Source organism: Asterias amurensis, chromosome 7, assembly GCF_032118995.1.
Source record: "Asterias amurensis chromosome 7, ASM3211899v1".
In the NCBI taxonomy this organism is placed as follows: Eukaryota; Metazoa; Echinodermata; class Asteroidea; order Forcipulatida; family Asteriidae; genus Asterias; species Asterias amurensis.
The window spans coordinates 3,465,195-3,483,487 of NC_092654.1; the positions used below are offsets into that span (position 1 = coordinate 3,465,195).

General features: G+C 39.2%; 1 protein-coding gene across 1 annotated transcript in view; it reads right to left on the reverse strand.

The window, feature by feature from the left end:
• LOC139940103 (low-density lipoprotein receptor-related protein 2-like) overlaps positions 1 to 18,293 on the reverse strand; it is a 145,395-nt gene that overhangs the window by 88,398 nt on the left and 38,704 nt on the right. The window contains exons 22-36 of the mRNA XM_071936350.1: positions 17,207 to 17,348; positions 16,301 to 16,414; positions 15,077 to 15,190; positions 14,032 to 14,151; positions 12,590 to 12,718; positions 11,203 to 11,331; positions 9,522 to 9,632; positions 8,673 to 8,801; positions 7,714 to 7,833; positions 6,368 to 6,493; positions 5,102 to 5,310; positions 4,069 to 4,253; positions 2,485 to 2,713; positions 1,275 to 1,452; positions 706 to 825 (exon numbers count right to left, since the gene is read on the reverse strand). Coding sequence (XP_071792451.1) covers positions 706 to 825; positions 1,275 to 1,452; positions 2,485 to 2,713; positions 4,069 to 4,253; positions 5,102 to 5,310; positions 6,368 to 6,493; positions 7,714 to 7,833; positions 8,673 to 8,801; positions 9,522 to 9,632; positions 11,203 to 11,331; positions 12,590 to 12,718; positions 14,032 to 14,151; positions 15,077 to 15,190; positions 16,301 to 16,414; positions 17,207 to 17,348 — 2,155 coding nt within the window. The remainder of the gene's footprint in view (positions 1 to 705; positions 826 to 1,274; positions 1,453 to 2,484; positions 2,714 to 4,068; positions 4,254 to 5,101; positions 5,311 to 6,367; positions 6,494 to 7,713; positions 7,834 to 8,672; positions 8,802 to 9,521; positions 9,633 to 11,202; positions 11,332 to 12,589; positions 12,719 to 14,031; positions 14,152 to 15,076; positions 15,191 to 16,300; positions 16,415 to 17,206; positions 17,349 to 18,293) is intronic.

Consider the following 18,293-nt stretch of genomic DNA (forward strand, 5'->3'; position numbering starts at 1 on the left):
CTGTTGGTTGGCAAACGCCATAGAGTTGTGCACTAAGCAGACGCACAATCGCGTCTGCGTCACGCACCTGTTAGCCGTGTACAAAACAGCGCGATGTTCCCTCATTTTGCCAACCAAAACGTTAGTGCGCACGCGCTCTGTGCAATTTACATATTTCATGGGAAGGGTCTATTGCTCGCTATGGCGGACACAATGCTACAACACTTCTGCGGCTTATGGCATGAATAAACGCGCAGCCGATCTAGGTATTATATTCTACATAAAAGGGTACGTTCGTTTAGCTTCCCTGGGTCATCCCCGGTCTGCCCCGGTGCGTTTGAATAGCTTTTGACGTCATTCCAGGGGTTTACCCAGGTCAGCCCCCAGTGCCCTGCTTGTGGAGTGGATCACTTGGGGGCTAACCCCAGGTACACGACGTCTCTACGTGAGTGGTGAGTGGTCGTTCATTTAGCTCTTGTCAGGGGCCCACCCGAGTGAGCACCGGGGAGAAGACCCAGGGAAGCTAAACAAACGCACCCTATATCTATGAGTTTCCCCCGATTGGGACGAGGGCGTAAAACATTGAATGTCCGCCATACCTCAAAAATGCTTAAAAGGTTAAATTGCTTTTTGTGCATTACAGCAGTTGTATGTGGGCCTGTAGATTCTAACACTTTATTTGAACGGCTACTGAAAATACATAAGTTGACCTTTGTTGTAACTTACGTCTGCATGTTCCATCAGTTTGTTGATCCTGGCCAGCCGGACAGAGACAGGAAAAACCAGGATCATTTGATGACAACACACATAGGTGTGTGCACGGATTTGAAGCACATGGGTTAGCAGCTGTAGGAGAAAAGAGCCTTATTATTAACTTAAAAAAAATAACAATAATAAAGACAGCCCTCTTACAGTGTTTATTTTTTGTTTTTGTTTTGTTTTCTTATTCGAATAATTTATTTATTTAAAGTAATTTATTAGTTTATTTAGTTGAGTATTTATTTTCCTTAGTTCTTGCTTTTTTAAAACTGTTTATCAAAAAGAGAAGTGGTTCGCCCCGGTGTTCCTGGCTGTGGCTGCTATATGCGCTGTAGCACCTTGTAAACCCTTAAAAGGTGCTACATGTACATAATTGGGCCACACAATTCATCACTGAAATAACCTATTTTTCTGCAAGTTCGTATATACAAACTCAGCGCTCTGAGTACCTTGTTTGGTAGATACATGCACTATATAAGACTTTGATATTATTTTTATTATTATTATTATAATAATTATTATTATTATATAAATACCTGTTGGCTGGATAGCTGGATGAAATACATGTAAGTCAGTACTGTAGTAGAGCCAGGGTGAAATGATTGTCTTATTCTCCCCGTTAAACTTCTTGGCTTTCAAAAGACTTCCAGTATTGGAGATGACCCAGTATATGTAGTCTTCAAAAATCGTCAGCGCAATAAGCCCTGTGTATTGCTGCCATGAAGAAAATGATGATAATACACAGTGCTTTCATAAATACCTCAGACAGTTTCGCTATTCCTATTGGTGGAGAGCGCATCACGTGGGTGTGTATAAACCTTTGTTTATGACCAGTAAAAAGTATTGAAACATGGGCGAAACACGCGAGCTTGCACCTGTTCTTATAAGACAGTTTCTTCATTCCTATTGGTCGAGAGCAACGGCTGAAACAGTTGTGCCACATCACGCGACCTCAGAAAAAAAATCAAACACTTTCGATCTTGGCTGTGCTCCGTGGTCATAATGGGTTGATGTGGCTGGCAGCTGAATGAGCCCTTGCATGCCTGCTTCTCGAACACGTTGTAGCCGCGTCCTTCGCAATTCAGCTCTAGCTGCGAGTAAGGACGATTAGCCCACCAAATTTAAAAAGAATTTTTTATATATATATATATTATCACGCGGAACGCACAATTCAAAGCTATTAGAAACAGAGTGTAATCTATTTCTAAGCGCCCATGCACACACACAACCCACGCTCCTCAAACAGATTCTTCACAAAGTTTTTTTTATAAAATATTTCAAACCTTGAATTTACATCATGCCTATCGATATAAAGATAAGCTGGGCCTCACAGTAGCCGATTGGTCACTCCACGGAGCCGCTAAAATACTCATGTTTATTGACATGTAAATGAGCCGTTGTGGCCGTGGACCTGCCCAAAACTCACCCCAGGAACACGATTAATGCAATGGGTTCTTTTACATGCATTACACAACACACAAAGTATTCACCCTTGCCAGTCTAGTTTATCCTGGCTGTCTTAGAATGGATTGTTGTCCCTTCCTCTTCCTTCCTCCACATCCCGTACCTGTCCTGTACCCTTTTGTCTAATCCCGCTCCTCTAGTTACCCTGTATTTAAGTTACCTTTTTTGAAGTCTTATTATCCTTTGTTCTACTTGCTGTATGTATTTGTTTTTGACACTGGCCGAATAAATAATAATAATAATAATAATAATAATAGTCTGGCACCCCGATAACATACTCACCGTGGTATGCACGAGCACTCTTTGCCTTCCAGTCCCATCATAATTACAGGAGTCAATAAAATCCAAGCGTTTATCTCCGAAGTAGAGTTTCTTGGTAGGTAAATCCACTGTCAGACCATAGGGATCCTGTAAATCTTCAGATATAATGATTTGGCGGTCAGTGCCGTCCATACTGGCACGTTCAATGCGTGGATTCCGACTCCGGGATACCCAGAAGATGTAACGACTCCTGAAGTAATAATAATTATTATAATAATATTAATAGGGACAAATGTGAGGATGGATCTGTTGCAGAAGGCAGCGCTTTTAGGAACAGCGAGGATCTTAAGAAAGACCCTCGAGATCTAAGGCTACAGGACGTAGCCGACTTGAGGAGTTACCGGCACAAATGAAAAAATTCTCTTTTTTTTGCATCCTGTGATAAGATTAAAAATAATAATAATACTATTTGGGACAAATGTGAGGATAGATCTGTTGCAGAAGGCGGCACTTTAAGGAACAGCGAGGATCTTAAGAAAGACCCTCAGAGATCTAAGGCTACAGGACGTAGCCCGACTCGAGGAGTTGCCGGCACAAATGAAAATATGATTTTGCTTTTGCATGCAGTGATAATACGAAATAATAACACAGCATTTGTAAGGCCCACTTTCTCAGTATAACATTCAAAGCATCCGTCCAGGTCAATCAAAGAATCCAATGTATTTTAAGAGAGTTTTGAAAGTGAGAAATGTCATGTGTATCTCCAAGATATTTAAAGCAGACAGTTCCACAGGCTAGGAGCAATGTTAGAAAAATGTAAGAAATAATATGCCGTCTTATATGCGCTTATTGAACTTGTTTTCTTACTTTCTTAAGATGGGCTCCAGGATTCATTGGGCTGCGCCTACATTATTTTTATCCAGGTTACTGTTTCACCATTTTCTTTTCAAACAATTTTTTTTCCAATTGTAAATTTTTTCTCTCATAAATCAATTATGTCTCAATTTTGTGTTAGTTAAATTAAGTGTTTTTTTTATCTCTGCATATTTTCCTGTTATTTTGACATTTGGTCGCCATGGGAATTTTGTTTTTAAAGGATAAAAACATTAATGGATGAATGAATGTATTGATTTTGTAACACTTACTTCTTAATATTTCATATTTCACAAAACTCAGGGATGTGATAGGCTGTTGAGAAAAAACTGAACTCTGAGTGCAAAGCGTGAAAGCTTGCGAGCTCGCACACTTGTGAGCATGAAGCCCAATCATTAACATTTATCTTTAGTGATAAGAGGCCCTTCTCTGTATTTATACGGAAATATTACATGATGGTTTTATCTCTATTTCTTTTAGAATTCGATCTTAAAACAAAACAAAAAAACTAATTTTAAAGGCAGCGGACACTATTATTGGTAATTACTCAAAATAATTATTAGCATAAAACCTTGCTTGGTAATGAGTAATACATGTAGGGAGAGGTTGATAGTATAAAACATTGTCAGAAACAGCTCCTTCTGGAGTGATGTAGTTTTCGAGACAGAAGTAATTTGATTTCGAGACCTCAGATTAAGAACTAGATTACTTTCTATGAACGAATGCTCATACCCTTCCGTAGGGTCCACGCACAGTCCATAACACATGCTGATATTCTGAGAAAGTAGAACTGATCTATGGTTCCTATCCAAGCTAGCAACTTCAATGGCTTCCATTGTGGAGTCCATCCAGTAGATATTTCGACCAACCCAATCCACAGCCATTGCTGTTGGAGCTTGAACACCATTTCCAAAAACCTGAAGGACAAGCATTGTAACATTATTATTAATTTTTTACCCATACACTGATGTGTGTTAGCACTGTATACTCAGTACTTCCCCCGAGTCCTGTGAAAAAAAATCACAGGCTGTATTACTCGGGTGGGATTCGAACCCACGACCCTTGCAATTCTAGAGCAGTGTCATACCAACTAGACTACCGAGATTGCCCGGTAGCTAAAGGCAGGCCGAATCCTTTTAGCAGCAGGTGCCACAACGATATAAAATATATGTTAAATTTGCATCGGGGATAAAGAATATTAATTTGATTTATCCCCAATGCAAATTTATTATATATTATATATTATTATTTTTATTATTATTATTATTATTACTATTGATGGTTTATTAAAAATGAACCTGTAGCCATTGGCTAAATTGCTATAACATGATTAGGGGCAAGCTTTTGCCTAGTTGCGTAAAATACAGTGAACCCATACAAAATTCTGAATGGATGTGCGGCACACTGGTACCGGGATTCGCTCATCTGGAGCCTGCTATAAAAACATCGTTTGCGTATAAACCAACTTTTAGTAGTTTCTCATTCGGCGTAGATTTACAACAGGTGTTTCAAAACACTTAAGATGAAATAAACATCCTTGTCCCAGAGTTTTAGTTTTGTCTATACATAAACTATAACCGATTAATTGTAGATTTTATTTTAAAAGCTAAAAACTCATTTAAACAAGTAATGGGTTTTGTTGTTGTTCAGATTAGGCATTAAGAATAATGTAAAGCAAAGACTCAATTTCGTAAACAAAAGTTAATTGTTTTCTCACGCCGCTGCGCGCGAGACTTGCACAGTCTATTGACAACAATGGCCTTACCTCCGCCGTGTCTGTTCCATTGATGTTCGTTTTGAAAATAGAATCGCTATAAGTTTCTGCATAATAGATGTAACCGGTCGACGCGTCAAAATCAGCACATAATATATGATGGGATCTGTCATATATAACGTCAAACCACACGCCTGTGTGTAGGTTGTATCTACGCACTGATGTCCTTCCAGTAAGTATGAGGTATGGAGTGGAAGGATCTGTCCGGGGCATAAAGAAGAATAAAAAAACAATTGTATTTTGAGTGGGGTCGGGCAGTATGCTACCCAGGAAGTAGACACTGGTCACTATTGGTAATTGTCAAAGACCAGTCTTCTCACTTGGTGTATCTCAACATATGCATAAAATAACAAACTAGTAAAAAATTTAGTTCAATCGGTCATCGAAATTGCAAGGTAATAATGAAAGAAAAGACACCCCTGTCACACAAAGTGGTGTGCTTTCAGATGCTTGATTTTGAGACCTCAAAATCTAATTCTGAGGTCTTGAAATAAAATTTGTGGAAAATTACTTTTTTCTCGAAAACTACTTCACTTCAGAGGGAGCCGTTACTACCAACTTCTCCCCTTTACTTGTAACCAAGTAAGGTTTTATGCTAATAATTATTTTGAGTAATTACCAATAGTGTCCACTGCCTTTAAGGAATATCACTATTCAGATATGATATAAACCACAAGGGAAACTGACTAGGTAAAGTTTTAAATGATTTTGGGGGTTGAACAAAGAATTGACTAAAGTGGGATTTGAACTGACGAACTCCAGATTAGCGTGTCGATGCTCTATTAACTGAGCTATCTAACCCTACGTTGGCGGTCTCCCTATTTTGGCAGTATCTTTGTTCGGGGGTGCATCTGTATCTGAAACGCGCCTGTGAACGTTACATGTACGAGGATGATAATAGTCTGTTGGGGTGTTATACAACAAATATTGACTGTTTTTACTCATGCTAAGGTTAAAACTCTGACTCCCTCGGTGATCCCCGGACCAATCCATTTTAGAACGCTCTGGGATCACCTCGGGAGTACAGTTTTAACCATAGCACTCGAAGCAGTCAATATCTGTATACTATAAATATAAATATGAATAGTAAACTTGCAGTACAACCATAAGTAAAATCTCTTTTGAGGGAGTGTAGGCTTTGAAAAGAGCCGGTTTGGTCTCGACATTTTGAACAGTATACTCTGCTCGTCTTCAGGAGAATGCTGGAATATAGTTGGAATCTAGTTGAATATTGTTTGACAAGGACTTGTTACATACCAGACGCCTTGCATGTTCTCCTGTTTGGCTCCAAGAGATACCCATCTGCACATTGACAGATGAAGCTTCCTCTTGCGTTAGTGCAGGCCTGACTACAGCTGTCTGGAACCGTGCATTCATCAAAGTCTGTCACAATAAAATAAATACGAAAATAATAATAATAGGGAGTCAAAACATATTTGGTTTTCAGTAACACAATGTGTGTATCTACTTGCCAGGTAGAGTTTGTTCTTAGAGAACTGTCTTGCTTTATTCTACTACCGCGGAGTAGATTGTTCAGGTGTTTGGGAGACAAACAGTATTTTAGAGTTGATCAAAGAGGTGTTAAATTTGCATTTTTTTTTTACCCATACACCAATGTGTGTAAGCACTGTATACTCAGTACTTTCCTGAGTCCTGTGCAAAAAAATCACAGGCATATTACTCTGGTGGGATTCGAACCCACGGCCCTTGCAATTCTAGAGCAGTGTCTTACCAACTAGACTACCGAGGTTGCCCAGTAACTAGAGGCAGTCCTAGCTACAGGGCAACCTCGGTAGTCTAGTAGTTGGTAAGACCATGGGGGAAGGAAGAAAAAGAGCTCAAACGAAGGGACTTCAAAAGTCGAACCCGTGGTATCGCGGCCGTTTAACCACCTCGTAATCACCAACATACCTTACACAAACAATGGGCGACCTGGCGTATGTGAGTTTGCGCGTGCGCACTTAGTTCTTCACCAAACTATGGCGTCGTATGTCGTATGGATATAATAAAGAAAAAACTACTTTTTTGAGACGCGATAACATTTTTGGACGCTATTGGACACCTAAACGATGAACACAATTGAATACCAACTACCCTCGTGTGCTTATACCCAAATTTTGATCCACCGTTAGTGACCGGAAAGTTGCAAAAAATGTAAAAATATGCAATGATATTTCCATGTAAACACCACAAACGGTTAATGAAAATGTGTGTATTCACAATTCTTGTCTCCAATGATTTAACTTTACACGGAGGCAACGGTGCAGAACGGCGGTACCACGGGTTCTGTACAAAGAGATCTAATCCTGCTCGTTAATCAGCTGTCCAGCTGGAGGTCTCCTATCTTTTTTCACTGGTCAGACTGGGGCATTGTCAGGGTATTCTTTTGGTTACTCTGCGGTTTTGCGGGTCGTTCGAGCTCCTTCTCTTCCTTCCTCCATGGTACATGTAAGACACAGCTCTAGAATTGCAAGGATTGTGGGTTCGAATCCCAACCAAGTAACATGCCTGTTATATTTTTTTCACAGGACTCTGGAAAGTTCTGAGTAGTCAGTGCTAACACACATCAGAGTTGATCTAAAAAATCTTTTTTTTATACACACCAACACACTCCTTTGGGTTGCTCAGCTGGTAGCCTTCAGGACATTCACAGGCCGCTCCGAAGGGTGTTTGTAGACAGATATGGCTGCATTGTCCGTTAAAGATAGAACACTCATCAGAATCTAAAACAGTGTCAACAAACAAGAATGAACAAAAAGTGAGAAGTTGTGATTCTCTATTTACCCTATTTCTCATACGTTTTCTAATGAGCAATCAAGAAAATCCCAAGCATCCCAATTTCATGGCTTTGCTTACAGGGAAAGTACACTATTGGTAATTGTGAAAGACCAGTGTGCTCACCTGGTGTATCTCAATGGGTCAACGAAGTTGGGAGAAAATGATGAAAGAAAAAACACCCTCGTTGGACGAATTTGTGTGCTTTCAGATAGGAATAAAAGACTTGTACATGTAGTTAGAAGTCTTTTATTATTTTAGTGAGAAATTGCCTCTATTTAAAAATCTATGCTACTTTAGAGGGGGCCGTTTCTCACAATGTTTTATACTATCAACAGCTCTCAAATGCTCGTAACCAAGTCAGTTGTTAAGTTAATACTTGTTTTGAGTAATTACCAAATGTGTACCTTTCCCGTAAAGGCAGTGGACACTATTGGTAATTACTCAAAATTATTATTAGCAGAAAACCTTACTTCATGTACTTGGTGATGAGTAATGGGGAGAGGGTAAAAAACATTGTGAGAAACCGTTCCCTCTGAAGTAACACGAGTTTTTTGAGAAAGAAATATTTTCTCACTGAAATGTTTGAATTGAATCTGAGACCTCAGCTGAGGTCATCGAGAAAACTTCATCACTTCAGAGTGAGTAGTTTCTCACAGTGTTTTATACTATCAACCTCTCCCTTTGACTCATTACCAAGTAAGGTTTTATGCTAATAATTATTTTGAGTAATTAGTGTCCACTGCCTTTAACTGAATACTTTTCTCATGGACAAAATATAACTCACTACAATCGCTGCCTTCGTCTTCCCCGTTGGGACAATCATTGCTCTGATCACACACTGAAGCAAACGGAACACACTGGGTTGTGTCTGGACATTGCCAATGCTCAGCCGGGCAGGCAAATTCTGGTACAGCTACAAAACAAAACAATAGGAACACAAATCTTATCTTACGTACATGTACAGCTATAAAACAAAACAACAGGATCACACATACCTTTTTACTTTGGAAAACATTTCAGGGATGAACGAAAATACAATTTGTAAATTTTAACCTACATGTATTACCTCAGGATTAGTGTGCCGGCATTCTACAAACTGAGCCACCAATGCCAACTAATAGGCAAACGCATTTTTTAGTACTTGCACAAATCAAAATTACACCTGTATAAAATAGTTAAAACGCAAGAGCACATTGTTAGTGTCCATCTGGATGCTGAACAGGCTTTGATGAGAACCCACATAGATGTAGATGTAGATGTAGATTACACCTAATTATTAATATTATTATCATGCAGAAAAATCTATGCTCATTAGACTACAAGATTTGGGGGGAAAAGTAAACTATATTCCTAATATCGCCCACCAAAACATATGGTCAACGTAGTTTTCAATTTGCTGCACCTCATTTATGAAATCCCTCTACACATCAACCAAGCTTCCACTATGTCACATTTCGAAAGTCTTCTCCAAACATTTCTGTTCAATTCATCGTAAAAGTAATTTTCTCTTGTTCATCTGATGAGCGCTTAGAGACTACTTTTGGAGGTGCTATTTTAGGAAATAAAATATAACACAAATTCATGACAAACAAAGGCTTTGAACCAAATACTAAGACAATTATTGTCAACTTACGACAGTTTTCCTCATCACTAGCGTCTGCACAGTCATTTTCCCCATCGCAAACCCAGTGTAGAGCTATACAAGTATACGCACTACAGGCAAATCCTTCACAAGTCACTTCCCCTACAACAAAAAAAGCATATCTACAATTAAGAACTAAGAATTTTGAACAGAAACTTGGAGTCAGAGAGAGAGCAACGGAGAGGGTCATGGTATGAATTACAAGCAAGGACAGGGTCAGAAATGAGGACTTGCAAAAGAAAACAAATGCCAGGGACATCATACAGGAATTAAAAACAAAGAAATGGAGGTGGGCAGGCCACCTTGCAAGGCTCCATGACAACAGATGGACACATTGCATTACGGAATGGACCCCAAGAACATAAAGGAGACGTAGAGGCAGACCAAGTAGGCGTTGGATTGACGACATTAGAGAATTCGTAAGCGTCACATGGATGCGACGAGCACAAGAAAGATCAAGGTGGATCGGTTATGAAGAGGCCTTCCTTCTGCAATGGAGCGACATAGGCTAGATAGATAGATAGATTCATCTACAACTAATAATAATAACTCTGAAAGAGCTTCATTGGCTGCCGATGAGTAAGAGGATCTGCTTTAAGATTGGCCTCCTCGTCTTTAAGAAATTGCACTGTGGCGCTCCTCAGTATCTCAGTGACCTGATCTCCATCAAGCAAACTGGTCGAGCTCTAAGATCTTCGGGTTCTTTTCTGTTGGTAGTGTAAATTTAATGTAAATCTGGGGCCATTTGTGGACATTTGCGTTTTGTGTTCATACAAAAAGTCCAAAAAGTGCCCAAACCCTTTAAAGACACACAGGACACCTTTAGTAATCGTCAAAGACCAGTCTTCTCAATAGGTTTATCTCAACATACATGTTTGCATAGAATAACAAACCTGTGAAAATTTTAACTCAATTGGTTGACAAAATTGTGAGACAATAATGGAAGAAGAAACACCAATGTCACACAAGTTGTCTGCTTTCAGATGCTTGATTAACCTCATCTGAGGTCTAGAGTTCAATTCAAATATTTGAGTGAGAAATTATTTCTTTCTCCAAAACTATCTTACTTCAGAGGGAGGCATTTCTCACAATGTATTATACCAGCAACAGCTCTCCATTGCCCGTTTCCAAGTAAGATTTAATGCTAACAATCATTTTGAGTAATTATTAATAGTGTCCAGTGCCTTAAAAACAGTCTTGATTTTAAAATGGAGGGAAACATGCACCAGGCAAGGAGTTCCGAAGAGATGCAGTACGTGAAAAAAAGCTGTTGGAATGTCTCTTATTTTTATTTTACCATGGAGCTATAAAAAAGTGTATAGCTCTATGGTAACACATTTCAGCAAAGCAAAAGTGATACCAATTGTTTTTATGATAACAATTATTTTGAGTAATAACCAATAGTTTCTGGGGCATTTCAAGCCTGCCTCAGGTCGACCTTGCGTCAACAAAAAAAACAGTCGGCGACTGACTTTTCAGGATCAAACTAAGCCTGAGCTGAGACCATCGGGAACTTTTCAGTCAGCAATTATTTACGACCTGAGCGTAACTGCGATGATTTGAAGACAATCTGAAACAGTTGCCGCTCGAAAAAATAAACAGTCTCAAGAGTTGAACAGTTTCAACTTGTAAGACGTGAGCGCATGATTTCTCAGTTGTTGTCTTCTCTTACCACAGTCACTTGGCTCGTCGGACCCATCTTCGCAATCGGCCACACCATCACATTTCCAACGCTTTGATACGCAGGTGCCGGTTGATGCACATGTTATATACCACTGTGAGCATGAGGTGGAGTAGGTATCTAAAAGAAAAAACAAACAAGATACAGAATGATTCAACTGTTGCCTTTGTCAGTTGCTGGCTTTCCCTTTCTTTAATTGTTTTGGTAATTCCATTGATTTATTAGTCTGCCAAGCATACCGACATTTGGTGTTCAACCTTGTGAGCTGGTCGTCGTATATTAGTGAGTCCAAACAAAATTGACTGTGAATCATGATTTAAAAAAAAAAAAAAAAAAACGACACTCAAAACCCCAGTGAATCACATAATAAACAAGCTTATCTAAATTAATCTTCAAATTAAATACTTACTTCATAAATGTGTAATTATGAGATGTTTGGATGTTTTTATTTGAATTATTTTTATTGTGTAAGTAAACGTTTATCAATGTACATTCATAAACACCTCAGACAGTTTCGCTATTCCTATTGGTGGAGAGCGCATCACGTGGGTGTGTAAAAACCTTTGTTTATGACAGTAAAAAGTGTTGAAACAAGAGCGTGACACGCGAACTTGCACCTGTGCGTATAAGACAGTTTCTTCATTCCTATTGGTTGAGAGCAACGACCGGGACAGTTGTGCCATCACGTGATACGCGCGACGCGCACAGCATTCCCTTATAAGGAGTTGTAAGGCCTCGTTGGGATTAAACCACTAGTTGAAAACATCTTTACCACACATTGATTCCCTTATTTAGTTTGAACCCTACCCCAATAGTGTCCAGTGCCTTTAAGTGTCTCTTTAGGTTGATCTGACACAATGCACAATTTTCCTTTAGTTTTTACTTTTATTAATTTATAATTCAAAGCCCTTCCAACATTATTACCCTGATCACTGGGCCATTTAATTCCTTAAACCATCTCAGCTCCCTGGGGAGTATACAGCCTGTGCCGCCAAATATGTAGTGCACAAAGCTAAACCAACCTCAAGAGCCATCCCTGCCCACACAGGTACCCATTTATCCCTGGGTGGAGAGAAGCAATTAAGCTAAACCAACCACAAGAACCATCTCTGCCCACACAGGTACCTATTTACCCCTGGGTGGAGAGAAGCAATTAAGCTAAACCAACCACAAGAACTATCCCTGCCCTCACAGGTACCCATTTACCCATGGGTGGAGATAAAGGAGAGAAGCAATTACAGTAAAGTGTCTTTCTCAGGGACACAACTGTCATGACCGGGATTCAAACCAACATTCTGCTGAACCAAAACACCAGAGCTTGAGTTTGGTGCTCTTATCCGCTCGGCCACACCGCCCAACTTATGATGTCAATACTTACCACAATCTTCTTCGTCTGACCGATCTCCACAGTCGTATTGACCATCACACACATACCGTGATGAGATGCACTCGTAGCCGTTAGCACACGCCCAATTAGACCAATAGTGTCTAGAGCAGTTCACGGTACCTGTATATAAACAGAATTATAATGACCGGATTCGAACCCACACTCTGATGACTTACATGACTTTAAGCCCTTTCACACGAGAGCAATTTAGCAAAGGTCCTTTGCTAAATTGAAGCATGGTTGTATAATTTTACAAAATGTACCTCGACTTGCTGTCGTGTGAATAGCACTTTAGCCAGTCTATAGATTAAAGGCAGTGGACATGGTAATTACTCAAACTAATTATTAGCATAAAACCTTACTTGGTAATGAGTAATGGGGAGAGGTTGATAGTGTAAAACATTTTGAGAAACGGCTCCCTCTGAAGTAAAGTAGTTTTTGAGAAAGAAGCAATTTCCCACAACATTGATTTCAAGACCTCAAGTTTAGAATTTGAGGTCTCGAAATCAAGCATCTGAAACCACACAACTACGTGTGACAAGGGTGTTTTTTCTTTCATAGTTATCTCGCAACTTCGACGACCAATCGAGCTCAAATTTTCACAGGTTTGTTATTTATGCATAATGTTGAGATACACCAAGTGAGAGGACTGGTCTTTGACACTTACCAATAGTGTTTACTGTCTTTAAACAAACAAAATAAAATGAGAAATAAAAGTATTATGTAAAACCTTGCGCTTTGAGTTTTCGTAATCGTTTCAAAGGTTTAACATTTGTGATGCAATCAATCAAAATTAGTGGTTTGTTGACCTAGGTTATTTTTGTGTAGATTTGCAAAGGTCATAATCCATGCTTTAATACTGTTAAAACCCCACGTGCATACCACCTTTGATTCAGAACTGAGAAACACCACCATGAGATGTGAGAGTATAAAATTAAGGGCTTTGATTGATTGATTGATTGATTGATTGATTGATTGATTGATAGAATATATTGGGATAAAAATAATTCACGAACAATCCAAAAATACATACACAACAAAAGGAGAAAAGACAATGAAATAAGATAAAACAAAATAGAACAACACAATATACAAAAACTGCTCAAAAGTATCCAAGGAAAGCCCCAAAAAGCACATGTTAAAGCTTAACCCATAATTATATTTCTTATATAGACCTATTGCACAGCGCACAGCGCACTTGCACACGCGTCTCCTATCTGCCATTTTGGGGGTCAAAACATGCACTAAAAGATGATACATGTGTTTACACGCACATTGGTGTGTAAACGTGTACCATGCCTTTTAAACACATTTTGACCCCCAAACTGGCAGACAGGAGACGCGCGTGTATGTGCGCTGCGCGTCGTGCAATGGGTTAATACCCAGTCCACCTTTGGGGGTTTCTCACTCTTGCTATACTACAGTGTACTCACCACAATTAGCCTCATCACTGAGGTCTGGACACTGATTGAAGCCATCACAGGCATAACTTTCAGGGAGACATAAGGAACCTGATTCACAGGTGAAATGATCAGGTGGACACGTATAATCCTCTGTCAACATAAATATGGCATATGATTCATTAAATATTGAAAAGTTTTTAAAACGGCATTCATAAATACCCCAGACAGTTTCTCTACTCCAAATGGTGGAGAGCTCGTCACGCGGGGGTGTTTAAACCTTTGACTATGACCAGTGTTTATGACCAGTTGTGAGCGGATACGCGCTAGTCTTGGTGCAAGCATTTCTTGTTACGGTGATGCATGCGCTGTCGGTGAGTTGGCCCTGTGTGTGTGAAAGGAAAAAGGTAACGTGTTGCACCAAGACTATACTGTCGGAAATAGCCGTCTCAGTCATAACAATGCAACATGACGATGTAGTACATGTACATGTACATCACAGAGGTAGAAACATACAGAGCTCAAGCACTTCGAAAATGGTGAGTTTGACAGAGTTTCTTACCATATTATCTCTATGCTTTTTTGACACCGTAGTCCGGAGGTTTATTTTTCATGTAGCCAAATATAAAACTTTCTCAGTGGTTCGGTTTTTTGTTTTAGTTCCTGCTACTTTGAAGGTGAACCCAGGGTTGCAGTAGTAAGCAGAGTTACAATTGCTAGGGCCTGGGCCAAGTGTCACACTTTTGTCTCGTCGGACTCATATGTTTTTCACACGTCAAACATGCAGCAATTAAAAGACTTTTTAAAACCGGCTCTTTTCAGAGCCAACACTCACCATAAGAGATTTACACATGGTTGTACCCGCCAGTTTACTATTTATTTATAGTTTCTTCTGATTTCTCCACACCATGCAAAGCTTCAAACAATACTTAAAATGACTTTTGTCAAATTGATTTCATCATTTTATAATTATTTGAGTAGGAAGTAGTAAAAGTCTGACATACAGCGCAGGCTTTGCCTCACTTATTACAGTTAGATTTGCTTTTTGTAACTAATTCTGTCCAAAATGTGTTCTTACCACAGTTTAATTCATCTGAGCCATCTGGACATTCAGTGTTAGTATCGCAGACCCATCTCTGCGGTATACAAGAGCCATCGGCGCAATGGAAACTATCTTCATCGCATGTGTTACCTTTAAGACAAAATACAAACTAAATTTACCTGCAAGTGTAGTACTATTGTACAGTTCCAATAGCAATTCTTAAAGGCACTTGACGCTATCGGTAATTACTCAAAATAATTGTAAGCATAAAAACTTACTTGGTAACAAGCAATGGAGAGCTGTTGTTAGTATAACTATGTAAAATTGAGAAACGGCTCCCTCTGAAGTAGCGTAGTTTTTGAGAGAGGTAACATCTCACTCAAATATGAAAAGACTTCAGGCCTGAGGTCTTTTTTTTAGGCATCTGAAAGCACGCAAATCTGTGCAACAAGGGTGTTTTTCTTTCGTTACTGTCTTGCACCTTTGATGACCAATTGGGTCCACAATTAAACAGAAGTTTAAAGCAAACGCCGGGGTACAAAGTGGGAATACTGGTCTTTGACAATTACCAAAGGTGTCCAGTGCCAGAAATCAGACCCTATTAGCTTGCCAACAAAGGCATATTTAGTGAATTTAGTCATATAGTGTTAGAGGTGTGCGTTTGACAAAAAAAAAGCTTCAACATTTTTCTGAGGACAAGGAGGGTGAAACATTCTTTTCAGGGGGGCATTATGGGCAAATTAAAATCGAAAGTTCCTAAAAACAACCCTTTTTTCAGCATCCCTTTTTTATGCCTTGTATCATTATTCTAGGTCAATTTAGTTTGCATGCAAATAGAAAAAAAAAACAGTTTTTAAAACATTAAAATGATTACATAAAAGCTTCTAGAATGTAACATTTTTCTGGTCTTAAAAGTCTAGAACTAGGGTGGGGGTGTCATTTACAAGGGGTTTCAAACATTTTCAGAGTGTGATGAAGTAATGCATCTGTAATTGTCAATCCCACCTTCAAGCGACCCCCCCCCTTTTTTTTTTTACTTTTTTTTACAGTGGGATGGGTGGTTTTTAACTGTGGGGCATTCTTTGTGGCAGGACAACTTTGTAGAGGTGTCTAGACTGGTCACCTGTTCCTCCTGGCCACTCACTGGCTTGGTATTTTTAGGCTTTATCTCCTTGTGAAATCCACCCCAGGCTTGTTTCACAGTCCGTAACAAGCAAAGCCTACAGAATAAGTGAAGACGTTTAGCGACAACAAACTCACCGCACTTTTCTTCATCCGACCCATCTGCACAGTCATCTACTTGGTCACATTGGTCATTCCATGACACACACCCTGAACCATCCTCACATTCAAACGCAAAGCGGGAACAGCTACCTACAATCAAAATAAATATCACCATGTCATCATCGTTCCATGGCCCAATTTCATAGAGCTGCTTAGCACAAAAATTTGCTTAGCATGAAATTTTGGCTTTGGTACAAACAGGATTGCCAACCAAATTTCCACGTGATTTTCAGGAAAAGCAAACAACAGCTGAATACCAGTAACAAACAATATGCAACAAATGGAAGTTTGGTTGGTAATCCTGTTTTTATCAAGGAAGAAATTTCATGCTAAACAAATTTTTATGCTTAGCAGCTCTATGAAATTGGGCCCTGGAGTGTGCCTCCATTACAATTTGAGGATGAGACGACCACAAACACAAGTCTTTGCCAAATGATAATGATGGTGATACTGCCACTGGTAATAACGGTCAAATCTTGCAATAACAAATTATAGCGAAATCCATGAATTCTAGCATGACCGAAATCCCCAAAAGATTGGCGATGGTAAAATAATAGATACTGTCTAAGGCCAAATAAAAAAACACGAGTTGATCTTTCCTTTCTAATATTTTTTTTAAGGCCTCATCCTTTTTTTTAATATGTTTTATTTCACATTGATTTTTTTTTAAATTTCTCATTAAATTTTAGAAATTGTAAACATAAATTAAGTGCTGACTTAAAAAACTGAAGAATTGGCGGCCAGTTTGAATAAAAATACTTGGCGGCCAGCTTTGAAAGAAATAAAAAATAAAAAGGCCCTCAGCCTCCTCTTTTTGGAAAAACTTTGACGATCAACAGGTGTTTACTTTTACACTTAGCCTAATGGCTTATGTTGACTTACTGCAATTGCGTTCATCTTCATTGTTGGGACAATCGTTGACACCATCACAGATTAAGTACCGGTGAAGGCAAGTGCCATCATCGCACTGTTGCTCCAGTTTGCATGACCATGGATTCTCAGGATTGGGATCATCTTCACATGTCTGAGAAAAATCCCAAAAGCATATCCTTTTAGTTTTCAAATCTAGTCTATTTAACATCTGTAAATAGTTTGTTGTAAGCATTTATTACACCTTCACATCCAAACAGTTACCTGGGCCCATTTCATAGCGCTGCTTAGCAGCCGATTTTGTGCTTACTGTGCAATTTCTATTTCAAAGCACTGCTAACCGTAACCACACAAAAAGGCATGCTAACCTTCCGGTGCTTACCGCACAGAAATAAATGGCGTCACACTGCAAATCCACGGTAAACACGCAACATGGCCGCCCAATTTTTCTGCTAACCTGTGAAATACGCTAAGGCTTAGGCAATTTTTTCTGCTACAGTAAGCACGCAAATTTGCTTACCGTTAAGCAGCACTATGAAATTAGGCCCTGGTCACAGACACTGTTGATGAAATTATTCACTTCAGAATAACCCAGTAAGCTTGGGAAAGAAATAAACAGTACTTAGAAGACCCAGTCAGCTAAGAGTAGAATTGACTTGTAAGACCTAAAACAAAAGACTAAGTCAGCCCACACAAGACAGGACTTAATCAGGCCCTTCTTCCTTGAGCTGCCTGGTTCTTTCTAGGGCTTATAACATAAGTCCTATCTATTCTGAGCTGACTGGATCTTTCTAGGTCTCATAAGTCCTTTCTACTCTTAGACGACTTGGTCTTTCTAAATCGTATAAGTCCGATCTATTCTGAGCTGACTGGGTCTTTCTAGGTCTCATTTATAAGTCCTTTCTACTCTTAGACAACTTGGTCTTTCTAAATCATATAAGTCTTATCTATTTTGAGCTCACTGGGTCTTTCTAGGTCTCATAAGTTCATTTCTACTCTAAGACAACTTGGTCTTTCTATTCTGAGCTGAATGGGTTTTTCTAGGTCTCTTAAGTCCTTTCTACTCTAAGACGACTTGGTCTTTCTAAAAAATGGTATA